This window comes from Pseudophryne corroboree, chromosome 7 (genome assembly GCF_028390025.1).
Source record: "Pseudophryne corroboree isolate aPseCor3 chromosome 7, aPseCor3.hap2, whole genome shotgun sequence".
Classification (NCBI taxonomy): domain Eukaryota; kingdom Metazoa; phylum Chordata; class Amphibia; order Anura; family Myobatrachidae; genus Pseudophryne; species Pseudophryne corroboree.
The window spans coordinates 218,358,578-218,380,169 of NC_086450.1; the positions used below are offsets into that span (position 1 = coordinate 218,358,578).

At 41.2% G+C, this 21,592-nt stretch overlaps 1 protein-coding gene across 1 annotated transcript in view; it reads right to left on the minus strand.

Moving 5' to 3' along the window:
* CNTNAP5 (contactin associated protein family member 5) overlaps window positions 1-21,592 on the minus strand; it is a 737,066-nt gene that overhangs the window by 195,225 nt on the left and 520,249 nt on the right. Inside the window, exon 13 of the mRNA XM_063933980.1 lies at window positions 9,790-9,990. Within this exon, the coding sequence (XP_063790050.1) occupies window positions 9,790-9,990 (201 nt within the window). The remainder of the gene's footprint in view (window positions 1-9,789; window positions 9,991-21,592) is intronic.

Below are 21,592 nucleotides of genomic sequence, written 5' to 3' on the forward strand. Positions count from 1 at the left end.
CGTGTTGCCCCAGGCCTGCAGGTCTGGCACAGGCCCGTTGTTCATACTGTATGACAGGTTCCTGATGTCCAGGTGATATCAGCAGGCACTAAAGATCAGAGAGATCAGTGCTTAAATTCTAAGCAATATGATTAGATTGCTTAGAACTCAAGTACGGATCTCTCCGTGTGTATGCCCCACAGCGATAGCGATGCGCGTCCCCGCGTGTCGCTATCGCCGGTGCTAGATTGGCCTAGCAGGTCGTTCATTTCACCACTGGGTGAAATGAGCGCCCCCCCCATTCCCCCCACGTCCGCCCCCCTCACTCAGCACACATTGCGCTGTGCTGAGTGGGAGGAGAGATGTATGCTGAGCGGTCACTGATAGATTGCTCAGCACACATCTCTCCCCGTGTTTACGGGGCTTAAGAATGTGACTTTGATAGGAGCTTCTGGCCCAGGCACCACAAAAAAAGACTGATTAAGATCCCATGGGACCAAAGGCAGTATCATTGTTTGGGACCCCTTCTCCCTTATCATTTACATAATAATAGCAGGTTATTTTAATCCAGGTCACTCAGTGCCCACTGAGCCCGAGGAGGGAGCTGGGGTTGCCTTATAAATTATCTGGCTCTGAGCACACACAGTTTGGCTACACTGCTATTACTGGATTTCCTACAGCTGTCTTTAACATTCAGGTGTTCATTGTTAGAGCCAAGCAATGGCCAACGGTCACAGTAGATACCATTTGCACTGAATGTCAAAGATTGCTCATATTTCATATTGCAGGACCACTTTAAAGCAACATCTGCACAAATCTTGTCCACAATATAAATGAAAGTGACCTTTCTCAATCACTCCATTGTGATGTCAGGTATAAAAATGAATACCGACACCCTCTGTATATACTGTGCCACATGTCCTGGGCATGCTGTACAGAGGTCCCTTTAATTCATATTGGGGCACTGACACTTGCTTGGCCATGCCTCAGAGTACCTGGGACCAAGAGAACTGAGAGCAGTGCTGCCATGTGCTTCTGCTGATGTGGACAGGGGAAATAAGGGAATTAGAGGGGGCAGACAAATTAGGGTTCCCATTCCAGGCTGCATTAGGTATTTGAAATTGATTTGTTTTAGTACAATGCTTCAAGCAACTGTACTTGACTTACACAAAATATTGACCCAAACTCAGCAATGATTCAGAAAAAAACAGAGGAGATTTGCTGACACATCGTGATAGCACACAAAGAAATGCCTCTATTATTACTAACACTTTATCTATTGATTTGCAGTGTTTACACAATTTTCCAACTCATACACTTCTCTTCTCAGCAGATTATATATTACATGGTTTACATCTGTAGGAGTCAGTGTTCCATTATTCTCTGTTCATCCAGTAACCTACTGTAATGCCTGCTACATGAAGTCAGCGGGAAATAGAGCGGTTATGTCTGAAGACTGACAGTATGAAGATTCTTGCTTTAATCTCTAATTCTGATGTAGCCCTGATCTCACATGAATTTCATTATTATTGTTCACATTTCTCCCTTTGATATATTTTCCTTCCTATTTTTGGGGTCTATTCATGAAGCAGTGAAAGGAGTGGAAAAAAGGACCAGTGGAGAAGTTGTCCAGGGCAACCAATCTGCTTTGAAGGAAGCCTTTATCAAGTACATTTTATAAAATGTAAAGGAAGAAGCTGATTAGTTGCCATGGGCAACTACTCCACTGGTCTGTTTCTCCACTGTTTCACTGCTTCCTGAATAGACCCCTTTGTCTTCACAATTTATAATCGCAAACTGTCAACCAGTCCATGGAGATGGAGGAGTTACTGCTGGCATAGCGGGAGCACTGTTTAAGTGATGAAAGGTGATGAATATACCATGGGACAAACATTCAGTTGGAAATACCTTTAAATGGGATGCAGTTAAGTTGTGCCGATATATCATACCGAACCCCTGTAAATATAGATTAACGTGAAGTAATTTTATGATCTTTCCTGTTTCATGACACAAAGTATTGTGAAATAAAATGTTTGTGTCTCATATATTCATGGATCCCAATGTTCTGGGGGTGGCTGTATATACAAAGTGGGGCCTGCTGACCTGTAACACTGGAGGAGATTTACTGAGTCGTGAGAGAGCTAAAGTGGAGATAAGTACCAGCCAATCAGCTAATAACTGTCATGTTACAGGCTGTGTTTGAAAAGTGAGTTAGGAGTTAACTGGTTTAACTCGCTTCCCTTTATCACTCTCTAAGGCATAGTACATCTGCCCCTTTAATAGGCGATGAGCGCGGTTTACCCCAAAATATAGGTTTGACATGTAGCCAAGCTTTGATGGTCCTGGTGCCTGCACCTCTCCTACTTATGGTTCAATTTCCTTTTGATACACATTGGTCTATTTAGCAATAATAACTATATTGGATTGCATATTTCTGACCAATATCATTGTAATTATTACTATTTTTTTACTGTATACACATTTGTTATATCCATAGAGAGACTTTTAATATAAGCAGTTCACAGTATGTTCATACAGCAGAATGCTGGGCACATTAGGGGAGGAGAGTGCAGGAACTAATTGGATGAGATCTATCTGTCCCTGCAACTTTCAACTGAGATAAAGATTTTGCTCATACAGTTTAATGCCACTTTCAGATTGTGCTATGTAAGGAAAGTCTTTCAGGTTTTGCTGAATGTTTTTCTGCTTGCTGATCAGCGAAAAACATCAATCGCTGTAGCGATGTTGTAGGAATCTGGCATTAATGGAGATAGATAATTGCAGGAGGTGGATGATAGATAGACAGTGAAAAGGTCTACAGTCAATAGGTCAACACCATATGGTCGATAGCCTATAGGTCAACAGGGTCAAAATGTAAAAGGTGGACAGTACTAAAGGTCGATGGGTACATTAGGTCAACAGATTCAAAAGGTCACATGACAATGGTCAACACACATAAGGTCAACACAGTTTTTTTTAATGTTTTTACAACTTTTGCTGAATTTAATATCCATGCCACAAACTATAACCTTTAGTAACCTTGTGGCTGGAGTGAGCCACTGCACCCGAAACGCGGCAAGCTAGGCGAGCCAACAAGAGAACGAGTTTCTACTAATTTGGGTCATATATGGTTAAACATACAAAATAACACCCAAAAATAAAAATTAACTTGAGTCAACCTTTTTTGTGTCAACCATTTCTTTTGGACCTTTTGACCCTGTCAACCTACTGTACATACGGACTTATTGACTGTCGACCATATGGTGTCAAACTATTGACTGTACACCTTTTCACTGTATTTCTGCTAATCCACACCCATAACTGCATCATGTTCCTCACATATGCCATCACCATCTTGTCACATGCAGTATACTCTTCCCATATGACAACCACCTCCAGTGTCACATATTGTATCTTACCCTTTTGCACAAAATAGAACAAATTCAGTCTCCTTAAATCAGTCTATATTGACAATGTGGTCCCATTCATCAGAATTCAACTTGGTACAGTATTTACATTTCTGGATACCTTAAAAACGAGGCAATAAGCAAAACTGAGTTGTAAAGGCTTAGTACATGCTACCTGTAAATTAAACATTGCACCCTTGCTGGGAATCAATAGCAGCTGAGAAAATCAAGTTTCGCTATTTACATTCTCATCACCCTAAACTAACCAGCCAGAGATTGCATGAAATATTTTTTTTAATGAGATCTGCATTCCCTGATCTAAGTCTGAAGAGAATGAGGAGAAAACACCTCATTACATATCGACTTGTATCATTACATCTTCCATCCTTAATGAGGCTTCACAGACTTGCAGTCACTTGAAATCTATCAAGAAAGATGCTAAGTTTTTGTAAGCAATGTCTGAAGTACTGTAGTTAAATGACAGAAAGAAAGAGACAACTGTATACAGCTGATTTATACTTTGATATAAATAACCTATTTGTTGTTTACAATGCACTGAATACATCAAAACCAGTGTAAAACATTAGGCAAGGATGTAGACAATGTAGTTGCTTAAAGGGCAAATGTTTGACTCTGGTCTTTGTGAAAAAAGTCTTCCATTTAATAGGGAACTCCCAACTACACAGAGTAATATTCTCTAGGCAAGTGTCTTTACTATCCCTGCTCTAGGCAACAGATAAACTCAGATCTGTGTACAATTGTATCTACACAATTGTTGTATCTAATAGCAACACTGAGCAAACAAATCGGGGTAACTAAAATTCTCTAAATGTGGAGTTTCCCTGCTTCATGTCCCTAGGGTTCTGTCATCACCTACATCAGAGACACAATGTATTTGCATTGTCCTTGTCCTTGTAGCAATATTTTAAAGAAAAGACAACTTTGAAGTTCCAGTAAAAAGTTTCAGGGCAAATGTAACACTGATTCATTGGCCACAGAATGCTGGCATTTACAGAAACACATGCAACTTTGTATGAATCCTCTCTGCAGACCTAAGGCTGGGCAAGATTCCCCCCCCCCCCCCGCCCCCGCAAATGATATTGTTCATACACACTGAACGATATCATTTGACTCTCGTCAGTGACGGCATGCACCCACATCCGGGTGCATTCTGTCTTGTACAATAGCTTTAGATTTCAATTTGAAAATTGAAGATATTGTACATCATTAACGGCCCGCAGGAGCGTGCATCGTTAAATGTATACTGAATACACACTGGATGATGTGAAAGATATATTGTCCGATCCGCCGGATCGGACGATATATCGGGTGCATATTGCCAAGCGTGTACCCAGCCTAACTTGGGGGGAGATGTATCAAACCTTCTGAAATAAAAAGAGATCAGCTTCTAGCTATCATTTATTTAGTAAACTCTATAAACAAGTAGTTCCTGATTGGTTGCTATGGGCAACTTCCTCAACATATTGGTGATACTGCCATTAGGTGTGAGGCATATGCCTACGGGTGCCAGAATGCCCCTGTAAGCTGTCCTAAATTTGGACATGGGGAAAACGAAACTGTTGTGTTAGGGGACTCCTCGACCTCTAAATCCACCTCTGCTTGCTCTCTTTAACTGGTTTGATACATTTAACCTTAAAAGAGTAAGAACAAATTCACTCAATAAGTATTCATTTCTGGAACATTTGCGGTATAAAATTAAATAAAAAAATTATTAATAATAATAATAATAATAATAATAATAATAATAATAGTTCATAATGTCAAGCTCAAAATCACCAGGTATACTATTGTATGTATGTTATATGCAAAATCTCATAAAATTAATGGAAAATAATAGCTAATCAAAAAGGTACAAACCAAAAATAAATCTAAACAGCCTATAGTGGCAATTAAATTGTGTCCAAGGCCACATCTGACACTTTTCATTTTTTACTTGTATGGATGTGTGTTGCAATGTGTGTGCTCTGGGGTTAATATATATTATTTTTCTGTATACCGGATAATGTTATTGCTCTGTACATCTTCTGAGAAATATTGGGAGGTTATTTTTGTCTGAAAATGATGCGTTCATGAAATACTATTAACTATCAATCTTGGTGCAGCTCTCGGAAATTAAAACCTTATACTTGGCTGACTATCAGGAGGGCTCAAACTCAGGATTGAGTCTGATAGTTTAATTTCAGGGAAGGTGGAATAACGCACATCATGTTCTCAGTGTGGAAAGTTTTAATAGAGACAGAAACAGGGGATTTGCCCTGGACCTGTTAGGACAATGGAGCCTGCATCAGGCTTCCTAGTAATGGAAATTATTTATTTATATTTCTTTATACAGTGCCAGCATATTCCATTGCATTTTACAATTGGGAAAAAACTGTAAGAAAAGAGATTGGGGAATAACAGACAGAAAAGGAGGTAAGGGGCCCTGTTCTCAAGCTTATAATCTAGAGGGAAATAATGATTTCATATGCGAGGATACTTGCTATGTATTGGAATTTGGTCTAGCTAGATTGCAAAGGATAAGCGCTAACAAGGCTAAAATAATAAATCCAATCATTTTAATTTTCCAGTGTTTCTGTCAATTGATATTCTATTAGGGCAGGGGTGGGGAACCTCCGTCCCACAGGCCGCATAAGGCCCGCAAAGCCACTTGTTCCAGCCCACTGCTGTGTGTCAGGGGAGGAGAGCGCAGCGTGCGCCTCTGTACCCCTTTGTACTCAGTCCAGTGGCGCTGTGTCTCAGCTGTCAGGGCAGGGAGGAGAGCGCACGCTCAGCTCAGTGCATGCTCAGCCAATCAGGAGCTGCTGCTGCTGCTGGTCTGCATGCTCTGATTGGCTCACGAACCAGCAGCTGGTTTGAGGTCCTACACACCGCTGCCGCTCGACATAGCTGCGCTCTCCTCCCTGTCTGGCCCCTGACAGCTGAGACACACCGCAGCCGGATTGAACACTAAGGGGCAGGAGAGGCGCATGCTGAGCTCTCCTCCCCTGACACACACAGCAGCAGTGGTGAGCAACACAGTAGGGTGAGGGGCATGTGTGGGCCAATGTGTGTCTGGCACTGTGGAGCAATGTGTATCTGGTACTGTGGACAATGTGTATCTGGTACTGTGGGCAATGTGTATCTGGTACTGTGGACAATGTGTATCTGGCACTGTGGGGTAATGTGTATCTGGCACTGTGGGGTAATATGTATCTGGCACTGTGGGGTAATGTGTATCTGGCACTGTGGGTAATGTGTATCTGGCACTTTGGGGTAATGTGTATATGGCACTTGGTGGGGCAATGTGTATCTGGCACTGTGGGGCATTTGTGTATCTGGCACTGTGGCAGCATATGTGTATCTGGCACTGCACTGCTGGGGGCATATGTGTATCTGGCACTGCACTTTTGGGGGTTTATGTGTAACACGTCAAATTTTAATTGACCACGATCTGTGTGGCATGTGGCCACACCCATCTTTTGGAGTACACACTGAGGGGCATATCTACTGGGGGCATATCTACTGGGGCATAACTACTGGGGGGCAGGCTAATTTTTAAGTTGATAATTTTTGTATGGCCCCCGAAAGATTTTATAAATATCCAAATGGCCCTTGGTAGAAAAAAGGTTGCCCACCCCTGTCTTAGGGGTAAATTTACTAATGGTTGATTTTAATCAATTTTAAATCAATCTAAATAGATCTAAATCAATGTTGTGTATCTCATACATTTACTGACTTTTAAAAATCGATATAAAATAATTGTCTGTTAGTAAATTTGCACCATTGATTTAGATTGATTTAATAATTTAAAATAATTTAAAATTGACATATAGTGAATTTACCTCATGCTGTCTAATTGGAATTAGTTTTATAGTACTGTTTAGGAAAAGGACAGTGCTCATCATCTATACAACACTTACAGTACAGGGACGTGCGGTGAGCTAAATGGCTCAGGAGGCACTGGCACCAGAGACAGATTTACATGCAATATACTGTATGACCCAAAGGGTGCATGTGGGCATTATACGCAGATGCAGCAGTATATACTGCTGGAAATTTGATCACCTTTGATCAGAGATGTGCAGATAAGATACACAGGTGAGGCCCTGCCTCTCCTGCTATAGACTTTTTACTCTAGAGTCTTGGCTATAAAAATGATTAGAATAATACAAATAAGATATTTCTAACAAATTATTTGTATTTTTCATATAATTTATACAGTCAAAACTCTGGTACAAACGTTAGTATGACAGGAAAGGCTCTGCCTCACCTGCCTCACACCACTGCACGTCACTGTTACAGTATGTTACATTATATCTTTACACAACTATATTAAGTAACTAGTGACTGTGGAGAACAACCCACCAGATTATCCTCATTAACAAGACACAATTTAGAATAAATGTTTCTCTGTATACAAGGCATAATGAACTCACATTACTCTGCAGTCATCTCAACTCACTGATTGCACTGCTGGGATGCTCTATTATTATATACCAGAGAAGTCAAATCTAAAAATGAATCAACTATGCATATTGTAATGTTATTAGTAGCATAAATATATAAAAATGGTGGGGATTTGGGCACATAACTCTTGGCAAGCAGTGGGGTAATCATAGCTCATTGGCAGTAAAAATAAATATGGGCGAGGAAAAGAAAAATGAGGAGAGATAAAGCAAACAACAAATAGCAGGAGATGTTTAGAAATAGACAACTGTGAAGATAAGGAATATTAAACAGCAAAGACAGACTTCTGTGAATACCTTGAATAAATGAAGGTAATAAATACCAGACTGATAGTTAATGTCTGGCCCCTTATGTGTGCAGGGCTGCAGTCAAGACTGGGAAGTTGAGCTCCCAGTGCGATCCAGCAGATACAGGACCCTTTTCTGTAAGGATTGCTGATTCTGCTTTTTAGCAGAATCTGCAATCCTTGCAATCCAATGCTTGGGGCCGCCCATCACAGGGCAAGATCATCCATTATGCTACCTGCCGCCCACCAACTGCGATCAAGCTGTGATTGCGATCGCGCCACAATTACAGTGTGGTTGCAAAAACTGTGACTGCCTCCTTCTGGCAGTGATGGTAGGAGTCCCGCTGGCATTTTTTCAATCAGAGCGGCTGTGTGTAACGACACACAGCTGCCCCAAAAACTCCACCGGAACAACCCTGTTTCCCTGATGACATCCCAAAAACGCTCGGTCGCCGCACCAGGGGTTGTATGTAGGATGCATCGTGCAGTTCCAGACTGGTGGCAAATGAACAGCAATGGTATTGGCTCTTTGCCTTGAAACATGTGCAGCAGCATCACTAGCTCACCCCTAGTTGCGACAATGGGAAAAAGTGTACTATGTTTTTAAATAAAAAGTAACACCACACAATATCTTCACAGGTTTTCGGAACAAATGCTAAATGTAGAATTTATTTATCTTTGTACTGTACAAACACAGCCAGACAACATTAAAGGATAAAGGTATCATATGGCCAAGATGGAATTTGTGAACAAAGCATCTCTCATACAGGGGGATACAAAGAGGATTACAGTTTTTTCTATAAGAAGGGATCTAAATAATTTCTCCAAATTGTTGGTTTTTATTGTAAAAATGTAAGTGTAAGCAGACACAAATGTACTTATATTTAAGCTATAGCTCTATTCACATGTCAAGTGAATCAGTCACTTGACAAAAATACAATGTGGATTCTGTAGGGAGCAAAAAAACAACAACCAGTGTTTTAATGGTAACCCGTCTACAAAGGAGAGAATAATTTATTCAGCACCTGATGCTCTCTCTCCTGCTCAGAGCACTTCCACTCTAGACAGCAGTAGAGCTGTGACATGTATAGATGGAAGGCATGGACCTTAGTACTCCAGTGTAACATACCATTTTAGCTTGTCACATACTTTAGCTCGAGGCTCTCTTATGGGATTGCTTTCTCCATATGTCACTGCTCTACTACAAAATGGAGGTGGTTTAAGTGGGACAGAATAAGTTGAACAGTAGAGGAATCCTTTTACATTTCCACATTGTGCATAAGGCATAATGCCTTAACCAAATTAACACTAGACTGGTTCATGTTAAATAGATTGTAGAGCCAAGTAGACCCACTGAACAGTTAAATTCATAATCTTATTAGAAATAGAGTCTCAGCATTTTAGCAATAAGGAATGTAGATTATTATGGGGTCTATTTACTAAGCCTTGGATTGAGATAAAGTCGGCGGAGATAAAGTACCAGCCAATCGGCTCCCAACTGCCATGGCACAGGCTGTGTTTGAAAAATGACAATTTAGGAGCTGATTGGCTGGTACTTTATCTCCATACACTTTAGCTCTGTCCAAGGCTTAGTAAATAGACCCCTATGAGACAAATAGATAAAAAAGTTTGTTAAGCCTTTGCACTTACTAGGAGAATTCAGAAGCCGGGAATGTCTACAATGATAAGTCACCTCTTGTTCACAGTACTCAGCGTTGTTGATCAGGGCTTCCATTTGTTCAGGACTGGCACTGTAGTTTAATGACGTGGAGTATGGTCTCCCAGAAAATGATCCATGCACAGAAGTTAGCTCTGTGATGTTATGCTGAACAATGGTCCAGATTTTCTCATCTGTTGGAAATAATTAATTACAAATTCACATAAAATTTTCTGTAGAAACACATATTAATTTACAATAAAAGTAATTGATAAAAACAATATGTTTCTTGCTTGTCCCACTCCTAAACTGTTTTTGTGGTACCTCTTGCATCTTAACCAAAAGCAACTTACAGGGTTATACTGGCTCATAGAGGAACATGGGAAATCTCAAAAGGGCCCAACTGCCCTAGGGCCCACGCCTTCTTCAAGTTCTAGACTGTGTAATTGAATTAGAGGGTCAGCTACCAAGTCTCTCATGGCTGACCAAGCCTCTGTGGTGACTAGCCAAACCCCTTAAACATGGGCCATATCTCTGCATTCCCTAGTGAGCCCTTCATGCCCTAGTCCAACAATGACAACTAGTAACCCAACATTAACCTTCCTACTGAAGTCCAAACCTAACTTTCACAATTCAGTTCAACACTAACCTTCCCACCATAGCCCAACCCTAATACTTCCACCGCAGTCCAACACTAACCTTCATATTGCAATGTAACCCTAACCTTTCAATCTCAGCCTAATCCTATATTCCCCACCACAGTCCAACCCAAACTTTCCCACTGCACACTACTAGATCAATTTTGACTTTCTCACCACAGCACAAGCTTTTCCACTGCTGTCCAACCCTAACTGTTGCACCACAGTTCAACCATAATTCTACCACTTTATTCCAACCCTACAAACCTTCCCACCACAGCACAACCATACTCTTACAGCTACAGTCTAGCCCTGCAAAATTCAACATACTGTATTAATTATTGGATAGTCATGCAATATATTGTTGGTATAAAACTTATAAGAATAAAATGTGTATAAAAGATATAGGGGTCTATGTATTAAACCTTGGAGAGAGATAAAGTGGACAGAGATAAAGTACCAGCCAATCAGCATGCCACATTAGATTCTGTGATTGAAAAATGATAGCTGGGAGGTTGATATTTTTCTCAATTCACTTTATCTCTTTCCAAGGCTTAGTACATACTGTACATGTATACCCTACAATATCTTAGCAAGCACATATAGACATCTGTATTTAGCACTCTCAATGAGATGCTCTGCCCTTTCTCTGAGTCTTATGAAAGGACCAAAAAGGAATGATATAAATGACATATATATATATATATATATATATATATATATATATATATATTAATCTTTAATTCATTCAGAAATCCCAGTGACAGCTTCTGAGGGTATCCATGCGCTTTGTCGCATGAAACAAAGGGATAACACCACTTTCATCTCCACATCAGTCAAATATTATGAGAAACTCCTTGCATACATGACTGGCACCTTCTCATAGCTATCAAAGATGCACATTTATCACAATCTTCATGTCTACTGCACAGGGCCGGACTGGCCATCTGGCACTTCTGGCAAATGCGCTCACTGATACACGCTGTCGCTCAGTCCGGCGGCAGCGTGTCTCAGCTGTCAGGGGAGGAGAGCGCGCCAGCGCCGCTATGTCTGGCGGCGTATAGTGGGCTTCAAACCAGTCGGCTGTTCGTGAGCTAATCAGAGCTCGCGGACCGGCAGCCAATCAGAAGCCGCCGGTCCGCGAGCTCTGATTGGCTCACGAACCGGCGGCTGGTTTGAACAAAGTCAGCTATACGCCGCCGCGCCAGACACAGCCGCGCTGGTGGGCGCTCTCTCCTGACTCATCCGTCCCTCACAGCCGGAGCCCGGAGGAGGAGCAGCAGCAGCAGCGGTAAGCAGCTGCAGCACTGTCTGCTGTAGGGACAATTGTATACCTGGCACTGTGGGGGCAATTGGCTGGCACTGTGGGGCATTTGTATACCTGGCACTGTGGGGGCAATTGTTTTCCTGGCACTGTGGGGGCATTTGTATACCTGTCAGGTATACAATTGCCCCCACAGTGTCAGATCCACAATTGCCCTCACAGTGTCAGGTATTACCTGACACTGTGGGGGCAATTGTGGATCTGACACTGTGGGGGCAATTGTGGATCTGACACTATGGGGGCAATTGTATACCTGGCACTGTGGGGGCAATTGGCTGGCACTGTGGGGCATTTGTATACCTGGCACTGTGGGGGCAATTGTTTTCCTGGCACTGTGGGGGCATTTGTATACCTGTCAGGTATACAATTGCCCACACAGTGTCAGATCCACAATTGCCCCCACAGTGTCAGGTATTACCTGACACTGTGGGGGCAATTGTGGATCTGACACTGTGGGGGCAATTGTGGATCTGGCACTGTGGTGGCATTTGTATACCTGGCACTGTGGGGGCATTTGTGGATCTGGCACTGTGGGGGCATTTGTATACCTGGCACTGTGGGGGCATTTGTATACCTGGCACTGTGGGGACAATTGTGGATCTGGCACTGCACTATTGGGGGCATATAATGTAAATTTCGGCTCATACCGGGTGCTATAATGTAAATTTCGGCTCATACCGGGTGCTATAATGTGAATTTTGGCTCATACTGTGTGGTATAATGTGAAAGAGGCACCAGTACTATATAGTATAAGGGGTCCTACTATTGTGGTGCATAATGCGTATAAGAGGTGTATGGTGTGGTAAACTACACTGAAGACCACGCCCCCTTTTGAGTGGCCACACCCCTTTTCTGGAGCACGCGCTTAATTACAAACTTCACATTTCCATACCCCCACTTAAAAATGTCCACTTCAACCACTGGTTGTGTGTATTTTAATAGAGAATGATGTATGCTTGTATGTTGTTAGAATATTAATTATATTTGTAAGCGCATAGACTAATAAGTGGGAGGAGTCAGGAATAGTAAGGGGAGGAGTCACAGGGGTGGGCCTGGGTGCTTCAAAAATGCCAGGGCCTATTTTTAGTCCCAGTCCGGCCCTGCTACTGCATATATCCATGGAAGGATAAAAAGCAGCACAAATGGAATAAAATCACCCATATTCATATAAATTCTAATTTTAAGCATAACCAAAATTCCAGATTCAGACATTAGTCTTCAATCCAGTAACTTGCAAGAGCAACAGAGAGCACTGTGAGCAACCACAAACAATTTTATTATTCTTTCTAGGCAATATTCCCTTAGAGAAACCTCTCACAGGTGTTTATATGTGAAGACTAATTATTATTTTCAAATTAGGTTTCATTTCTGGAACCCTGCTGGTTAAGGGAGGAAGAATGTTAACATAATTTCAATGGTTCCATATTCCAGCTGCCTTGATCCTCAAACACATGCCGAGAGGTAAAATCCTACATTAAAAAACATTACACTTTTTTAAGTTTGAGAACTTTGAGAACATCATCATTAATTTCAGAAAAAATCACAAACAGTAACAAAACATAAAGAGAAGATCCTCTGTGTAACAGAGTTGCACATGTTTTACATCTGCCCTGATGAAGGGATAAAGAGAATACTAAAAAAGCAGGTTTAGAAATATTTGCATAGTTATAAAGATAGGAGATGTTACATAGTTACATAGTTACATAGTCAGTGAGGTTGAAAAGAGGCAAAATGCCCATCGGGTTCAACCTGTATTCTGCATTAATCTGATCATATTATAATGTGCATGCTGAAGTAATGGTTTAGTACCGATTTACAGCAATGATTCCTACCACTCCTTGATAATTTTAATGTCGATATGCTAAATGCTAAAGCCCTTGATACGTTTTCCTGTTAGAAATTTGTCCAATCCGTTTTTAAATGCATTTACAGAGTCTACCATTACTACCTTCTCCGGCAGTGAGTTCCAAATGTTTATTCCCCTTACAGAGAAGAACCCTTTCCTACATTGCGTACGGAATTTTCTCTCTTCTAGCCTCAGTGAGTGCCCACGTGTCCTATAAATAGTTATTTTAATAAACAAATCCGCTGCTAGCTCCGTGTAATGACCTTTTACATATTTGAAGATATTAATAATGTCTCTTCTTAGTCTCCTCTTTTCTAGTGAATACATATTTAATTAGTAAGCCTCTCCTCATATTCCAGTGACTCTAACCCTTTAATCAATTTACTAGCTCGTCTTTGAACTCTTACTAGTTCCCCGATATCCTTTTTGTAATATGGGGCCCAGAACTGAACGCAATATTCCAGGTGTGGGCGTACCAATGATATGTACAACGGCAGGATTACATCCTCATCCTTGGTCTCAATGCCCCGTTTAATGCACGCAAGCACTTTACTTGCCTTCTTTGCTGCAGTTTGGCATTGTGTACTGTTACTAAGCCTATTGTCTATGAGCACCCCCAAATCTTTTTCCATCATAGTTACCCCTAGATTTTCTCCATCTAGAGTGTAGGATGCAGGTGTGTTTTTTGTCCCAAAATGCATAACTTTGCATTTTTCTATGTTGAACCTCATTTTCCATTGAGACGCCCAGAATTCCAGTTTAACTAAGTCATTCTGTAGAGTTAACTACCTTACCCAGTACTAGCTTTCCAGGCCTATTCCTAGATCATTGATAAATATAATGAACAGCAGTGGGCCAAGAACGGACCCTTGTGGTATTCCGCTGACTACTGGTGCCCAGCTGGAGAACATCCCATTTACCACTACTCGTTGTTCCCTGTTATCCAACAAATTACCTATCCAAGTACAAATAGTATTTCCTAGGCCAAGTTCCCTTAATTTGTGGACCAGTCTCCTATGTGGCACCGTATCGAAGGCTTTTGAAGAAGTCCCTCAAAGACTTGCAAATCAATCAGAAATCTAGTGGGATACTGACTACCAAAGGATTAATAGATATTCTAAAGTCCCAGGTTTAAATACAGAATCTCTATTTGTCACTGGGACAAATCGAAAGGACTAGGGAACATATATATTATTATTATTATTATTATTATTCTACCAGTTATTTATACAGTTCCCACATATTCCGCAGCACTTTACAGAGAATATTTGGCCATTCACATCAGTCCCTGCCCCAGTGGAGCTTACTGTCTATATTCCCTATCACATGCACACGCACACATTTACACACAAGTGTTAATTTTGTTGTTAGCCAATTAACCTACCAGTATATTTTTGGAATGTGGGAAGAAACCAGAGTACCCAGAGGAAACCCACGCAAGCAAGGGGAGAATATACAAACTCCACACAGTTAGGGCCATGGTGGGAATCAAACCCATGACCTCAGTTTTATGAGGCAGTAATGCTAACCATTACACCATCCGTACTGCATCAATATTATGTAAATAGAAGAATAAAAGTATGTATACTGTACACCACTGTAAATACCATAGATACAAATTAAGTGGGTAATTCAGACTGCATCGCTGCAGCGGCAGTGATCACAGTCTGAATTACTATGCACAGTGCACATGCATGGTAGGTGCAGTGCGCATGTGCAGCCAGTGAGATGCGAAAGCATCTCACTGGTGCGATCGCCTCTACCTGATTGACAGGCAGAGGCGGTCGTGGGGTGGGAGGGGGTGTGCCAACAGCATTAGAACGACCTTGGCGGGGCACGGTCCGGACAATGGAGGCGTGTGTGGACCATTGGGCGGGTCGGACCGCGATGGCTGAATGATGTAACATGAAGCCCCTGTGACCCGGGATGCGGTGGGTAGCTCCCTGCCAGCACGCAGGAGCTGCGCTGGCAGGGAGCTACTTGTCAGGTACAAAAGCATCACAGCCGTGCAATGCATTTGTACCTGTGCGGGAAGGGGGGGGGGGGGGCAGGCATGTGGGGTGGACTAGCCCTGTGCTGGGTGTCCCCCAGAATTTCAGAGTAAATGATCATAGATGTGCTATATTTAGCACATCTACGATCAATTCTGAATTACCCCCTAAGATATTTCTAAATTGCCTTAAAAAACACCAATTGAATGTGTGACTTTTTTTTTATGAGTAATACCGATCACTGTATCTATTCTGCCTGGCTGCAAACAAAACTTTGTTAATATATGCTTTTGATACATTTTAGTTATGGTAATTTGTTAATCCAAGGGCTGAACATAGGACATCTGCATGATATATTTTATGCATTTGTTTCTTTTATGCATGATTATTTATTAATGTTTGTGATTAATGAATATTTCTGTTAATTAATTTTTTTTTATAAGATCCTAGAAGTCACATTTGTTCAATTACTGTGTCAAAGGGGTGTGGATTATTAGATCTACACTAAAGAGGTCTACAGTCAATAGGTCTCCCACTAACAGTAGACATGCATTAGGTCGACAGGGTCAGAAGGTCAACATAGAATAGGTATACAGTAGAAAAGGTAAACAGGGTCAAAAGGTCGACAGGGTCAAAAGTTCTACATGGAAATGAGCAACACAAAAATGGTAGACACAAGTTTTTTTTTGGGGGGTGTCTTGTCAATTTTCTGCCACAAACAGTACCGCATTCCGTCGCATGACTCACTTCACTTGCCATGCTTCGGGCATGGTGCCTCACTCTGCTTCCACTGCACTTGGCACAGGTTGCTATTCCTAATCATAGTCCATGTGGATGGAAAAGTATGAAAGATGGAAAAAAATGAAAATATAAAAAAACTTGTGTCAACCATATGTGTGTCGACCATTGGCATGTCGACCTTTTGAACCTGTTGACCTTTTGAACCTGTCTTCCGTTTGAACTCTCTACCTTTACATGTCAACCTTTTGACTGTTGACCTTTTGTCATTGTCGATCTAATGCATGTCTACAATTAGTGGTTGACCTAATGACTGTGGACCTTTTTAGTGGAGATCTATAGACTGGATACCATCTCAAAGTAGCTAGCACATCAATGTATACTTCTTTCATAGTAGCATCTTTTTACATAAAATGTACACATGTACTAGGACCCCTTCCAGCTATAAAAAATCTGTCCCACCTGCGAAGGTGGGAATTGCTTTATTTACTCCTTTTTATTATTTACCACTAATTCTGAATCAGGTCCAAATTGTATGGCAGAGGTTCTCAAAGGCGGTCCTCAAGATATCCCAACGGTCCAGGTTTTACGTATACCCATGTTTGTCCACAGTTGATTTAATTAGCATGTCAGTCAATTTGATTTAACCACCTGTGCTGAGCCATGGATATACCTAAAGCCTGGATTGTTTGGGTGCCTTGAGGACCGTGTTTGAGAACCTCTTGTGTACGGTAATTACCAAACATAGTATTATGAGACATACTGCAGGCTGAATTCACAATGGTGAAATGTTGAATACCTTATTGTTCAACATTTTCATTAACGATCTAACAGTAGGTCTAGAGAGCAGGGTGTCAATTTTTGCAGACAATACCAAACTATGTAAGGTCATAAATTTGGAGGGAGATGCTGTGTCTCTCCAGAACAACTCAGTTAAACTGGAATCATGGGCAGCAAAATAGAGAATTAATTTCAATACAGACAAGTGCAAGGTAATGCACTTTGGTACCAAGAACAAAAATAACACTTACATACTAAATAGGGTGATTTTAGGGGATTTTTTACTAGAAAAAGACTTAGGTGTTCACATAGAGAACAAACTTAGCAGCAGTACCCAATGTAGGATTGCAGCAAAAAAGGCAAACAAGGTACTAGCATACATAAAGAGGGGAATTGATGCAAGGGATGAGAGTGTTATACTCCCACTATAAAAATCCCTAGTGAGACCACATCTGGAATACTGTGAACAATTTTGGGCACCATACTACAAAAAAGATATCCTGGAACTAAAAAATATTCAGCGGTAGGTGGCCAAACTAATTAAGGGGATGGAGACGCTGGAATACCAGGAAAGAGTTGCAAGGCTAGACATGTTTACACTGGAAAAGAGGAGACTAAAAGGGGACATGATCAACATTTACAAATATATAAGGGGACAATACACAGAGCTTGCGGGGGATCTGTTTTTGGTAAGATCAACACAGAGGACACGTGGACACCCGCTTAGGTTAGAGGAGAGGAGATTCCTCACACAGAGGCGAAAAGGTTTTTTCATAGTAAAGGCCATACAAGTTTGGAATTCCCTGCCTGTGAGAGTCGTAATGGGGGACTCAGTTACTACTAAGAATGGGCTAGATAAATTCCTAGTGAATAAGGATTTACAGGGTTATGGTGCATAGATCACGTAATATAGTTATAATATAATGAGGAATAAACACAACGGCCGACTTTAGCAACAGTTAAAATTAGTCCTGAAAATAATACAGTGTACAAATAGGTTGAACTCAATGAACAAATTGTCTTTTTTTCAACCTCAGAAACTATGTAACAATGTTAGTGTGAAGTGCACACTTGAATATGACCAGTACACCACCATATGCATATTTATAGATGTCTTTAAAATTCTGGCAACTGATGACTGATTTTATAAAATCTGCAACTGCTTAATTGGTATCTAAAGATAGTGATTCTGTATAAACAGGATATTGTATATAATATAATGCCTATATTACAAATTATAGTCTGTTGCTATAATGTCTTATCAGTCTTTCATTTTACATAATTTCCTTGCAATAGACTGCTTCTGTTATGTTTTATATCTGATTAGATGTGTTTTGACTATATGCAAAACGTTAGCAGTTAATGTTGTACATCGCTCATGAATAACATTGGTTCCAGCATAGCAAGAACTCTAAACACAGCCCTGTGTCCAGATGTAGAAATGGCCTCATTTATTAGATAATATGTCTGCAAGTCACGGCCAACAAGGTGAAGATGTCTTCTGCAATAATCTACACAAGGGTCTCCTTGGCAATCTGAGGCTTGTCAATCACACCAGACTATTTCTAGGGTTACCAGTTATATTAAGCATAAAAAAGAGCTCCCGGCCTGGAGAGCACTAAAATTACTCTTCCCAGCAAGTTCAATAAATCTCATGCCAGCAAGCTGTGCTCGAATAAAAAAAAAAAAGTCCCCTTCCTTTCTGATATCATACAGTGGCCATCACTTATGGAAGTTGTCACCTATCACAATATGTGCAGAATGCTGCAAAATAAAGTAAATGCAATTGTAGGACTACTAGCCATCTAGCAAACATCTGGCACATTTTCTAGATGGATATTTCAAATAGGAAAAGAGACAATCTTGTTGCTACTCTAGAGTTGATAAATACCCAATATAAACCTTACAGATGTAGCCATGCTCAGTCAGCCTGCAGGATGGCCGCACGGCCGCATGGGCACACGTGCAATTGGTGCGGACATATATCAAGCATCAGACAAGCTCTTTTCATAATGTGGTGCCTTTATATACAAATGGGCAAGGTCATACCTCTTACTCACTCAGCCTTAAAGTTTGGTGTGTCACACACTAAAACTTTAGGGGCACTTTAAATACTCCAAGAACTCACCACCTCATTAGTAAGCAGGCTATTTAAACTTGCTCAGTACTACTTGGTTTGCAAGAACTTCAGTCTTAGTTAGCTTACTACTTGGGCACTGTTGGCTTCACTGATCCTCTTTCATTCTGTCAGTGATATCCTCATGCCCGGTACTCACACAGAGGTTTCAAAGAATGTGATGTCAAAAACGTAGTAAATTTCTTTTTTTGGGGAAATTCCCTGTTGAACAAAGGTGTGCAACACCCACAGGGGGGTGACAGGGAAGTCCATCATATGGGGTAATGATGTCCACAGTCCTTATTGTGTTTTACATTTACAGCTGGACTACAACCTTAATGCACCTGTGGCCTGGCTTCCGGCGGCTGTTAGCTTGCTGAAACATTCCTTAATAGTGCCACTTGACTACAATGCTGTCATTGGCAGCTTTCAGAGACAGTGCGGGAAGGGGCTGGACAGGAGGATGATTGATCCCCATGGCCCATATTAAGTATCTTCAGATTGCCACGCTGCCTTGCGTCAATGCTTACTGATTACTGTTACAAAGCTTGGGGTACCAGACAGACAGCTACAGTATATTATACAGTTACAGTATATATGACCCTGCCACACTGACAAAGGGAAGGGAGAACAGGGGTAAAAATGCAAACCCTTGATCAAGGCCCTGTGCACTCATATGCTACTGAGTACCTGCTTCACATGGACTTAGACTTCATGGGGCCCTAAGCAAGATACCAATTCAGGACCCCCATCCCTCAAACAAAATCCATAGCACTATATTTTACATCCTGATGTATGCCCCTTACAGTATTTGTTGTTTTCCTTACAGTATTCTATGACAGTATATTACTTTCCCCTTCACATATTGCACCATGTCCCCTCACCTCTAATTTCCATTATTACACCACTCAGTTACTGCATGTTAGATCAGTGCTCCCCTAACTGAATGTAGCAGGTCCCAATACCCCATTATTACACCCTCCCTCACTGACTGCATTGTATATTAGTGACCCAGGCTTACAGATTGTAGCAAGCCCCATTGCCTAAAATTCTTATTATTATGTGCCCTCACTCACTGACCGCATTTATATCAGCATTTTATAATACCCATTATTACACCCCTCAGTCAGTGACTGTATTAATTACATATCAGTGCATCACTTGTTGTAGCAGGTAGTCCCCCTTCGCCTATACACAGTAGTACTTAAAAAAGAGTATATTAGCAATATTCATATATCATCATTTAGTGTCGTCATCCCCCACCTTGATTGCAGCAGACGGGTGTTATACACTGTACGTAAAATAACACTGTCCACCCGCCATTTGCCTTGCCTGATTGGAATTGGAAATAGGCGGGTGTTATAGAAAATCAACAAAAATACTGTAATAAAGTACACTGGAAGACCTCATGTTTTTTTCTGTGCACTCTCGGTTCCTCTCTCTGTGCATGTGACATCATACACATGTGTGTCACGACGGGTCACACACAACACTGCAGGACTGGAGACACAGGCGTTTGCTGGAGTCAACATCCAACATCTGTCTAATCACTGTCAGCCTGCTGGGAGTATTCAGCCAGCCCAGCTCTCAGACAATTTTGGTGAAGCTTGTGGTCCGCTGGAAATGCCCTTTATACAGCCTTATCAGCGGGTCCCTTGAGACCCACAGGGCCCTAAACAACTGCCTTGGTTGCATTGTGGTAAATCCTCCTCCGCACCTTTGAAGTGACCAACCAGACTACAGTACCTGAATTGAAGCCACTGCATCCTAATGAGTTATTGATGTGAATGGGCTGGAAATGCTATCAGTGGTCCATTCAGATGATTTTAAGAGGCATGTCTACTCTCACGTGACATGCCTCCAGAATACAGAAGTGCACCAAACTTCTATCACTGTAGAACCACCCGTTTCATTAAATAAAAAAATTCTGTATTTCTCCTAAAATACTACTTCTTGCAATCATTTTGTCTTAAATTATCCTTGTTAGAGGCACATCTCTATTACACATGATTTTTTTTTTATATGAACCTCTCTTTATATTGCACAAAATGGGCATAGAAATAAGCTTGTCCGCTAAAGTGCAGTAGAAAAAAAAGAAAATATGTCTCATTATACTGTACAGTAATAGTAGGTTGAGACCGGATCTCTGGCAACTGCTGTAGAGTGTAGAGTTCAATTCATTTTGTTGAGAGGAATTGGCTGCATGTCCTTTCTACAAAACCCCTTTATCTAATTTCCAGAATTTTACTCATCAAAACAAATTCTACTGTAGTTTTGCACTCCTGAAAATAGACACATCATCCAACTCCTTGGTCTGAGCCAATTTGTAGTCTTCTATAAAAGCTGGCTTCTAGCTTTGCAAA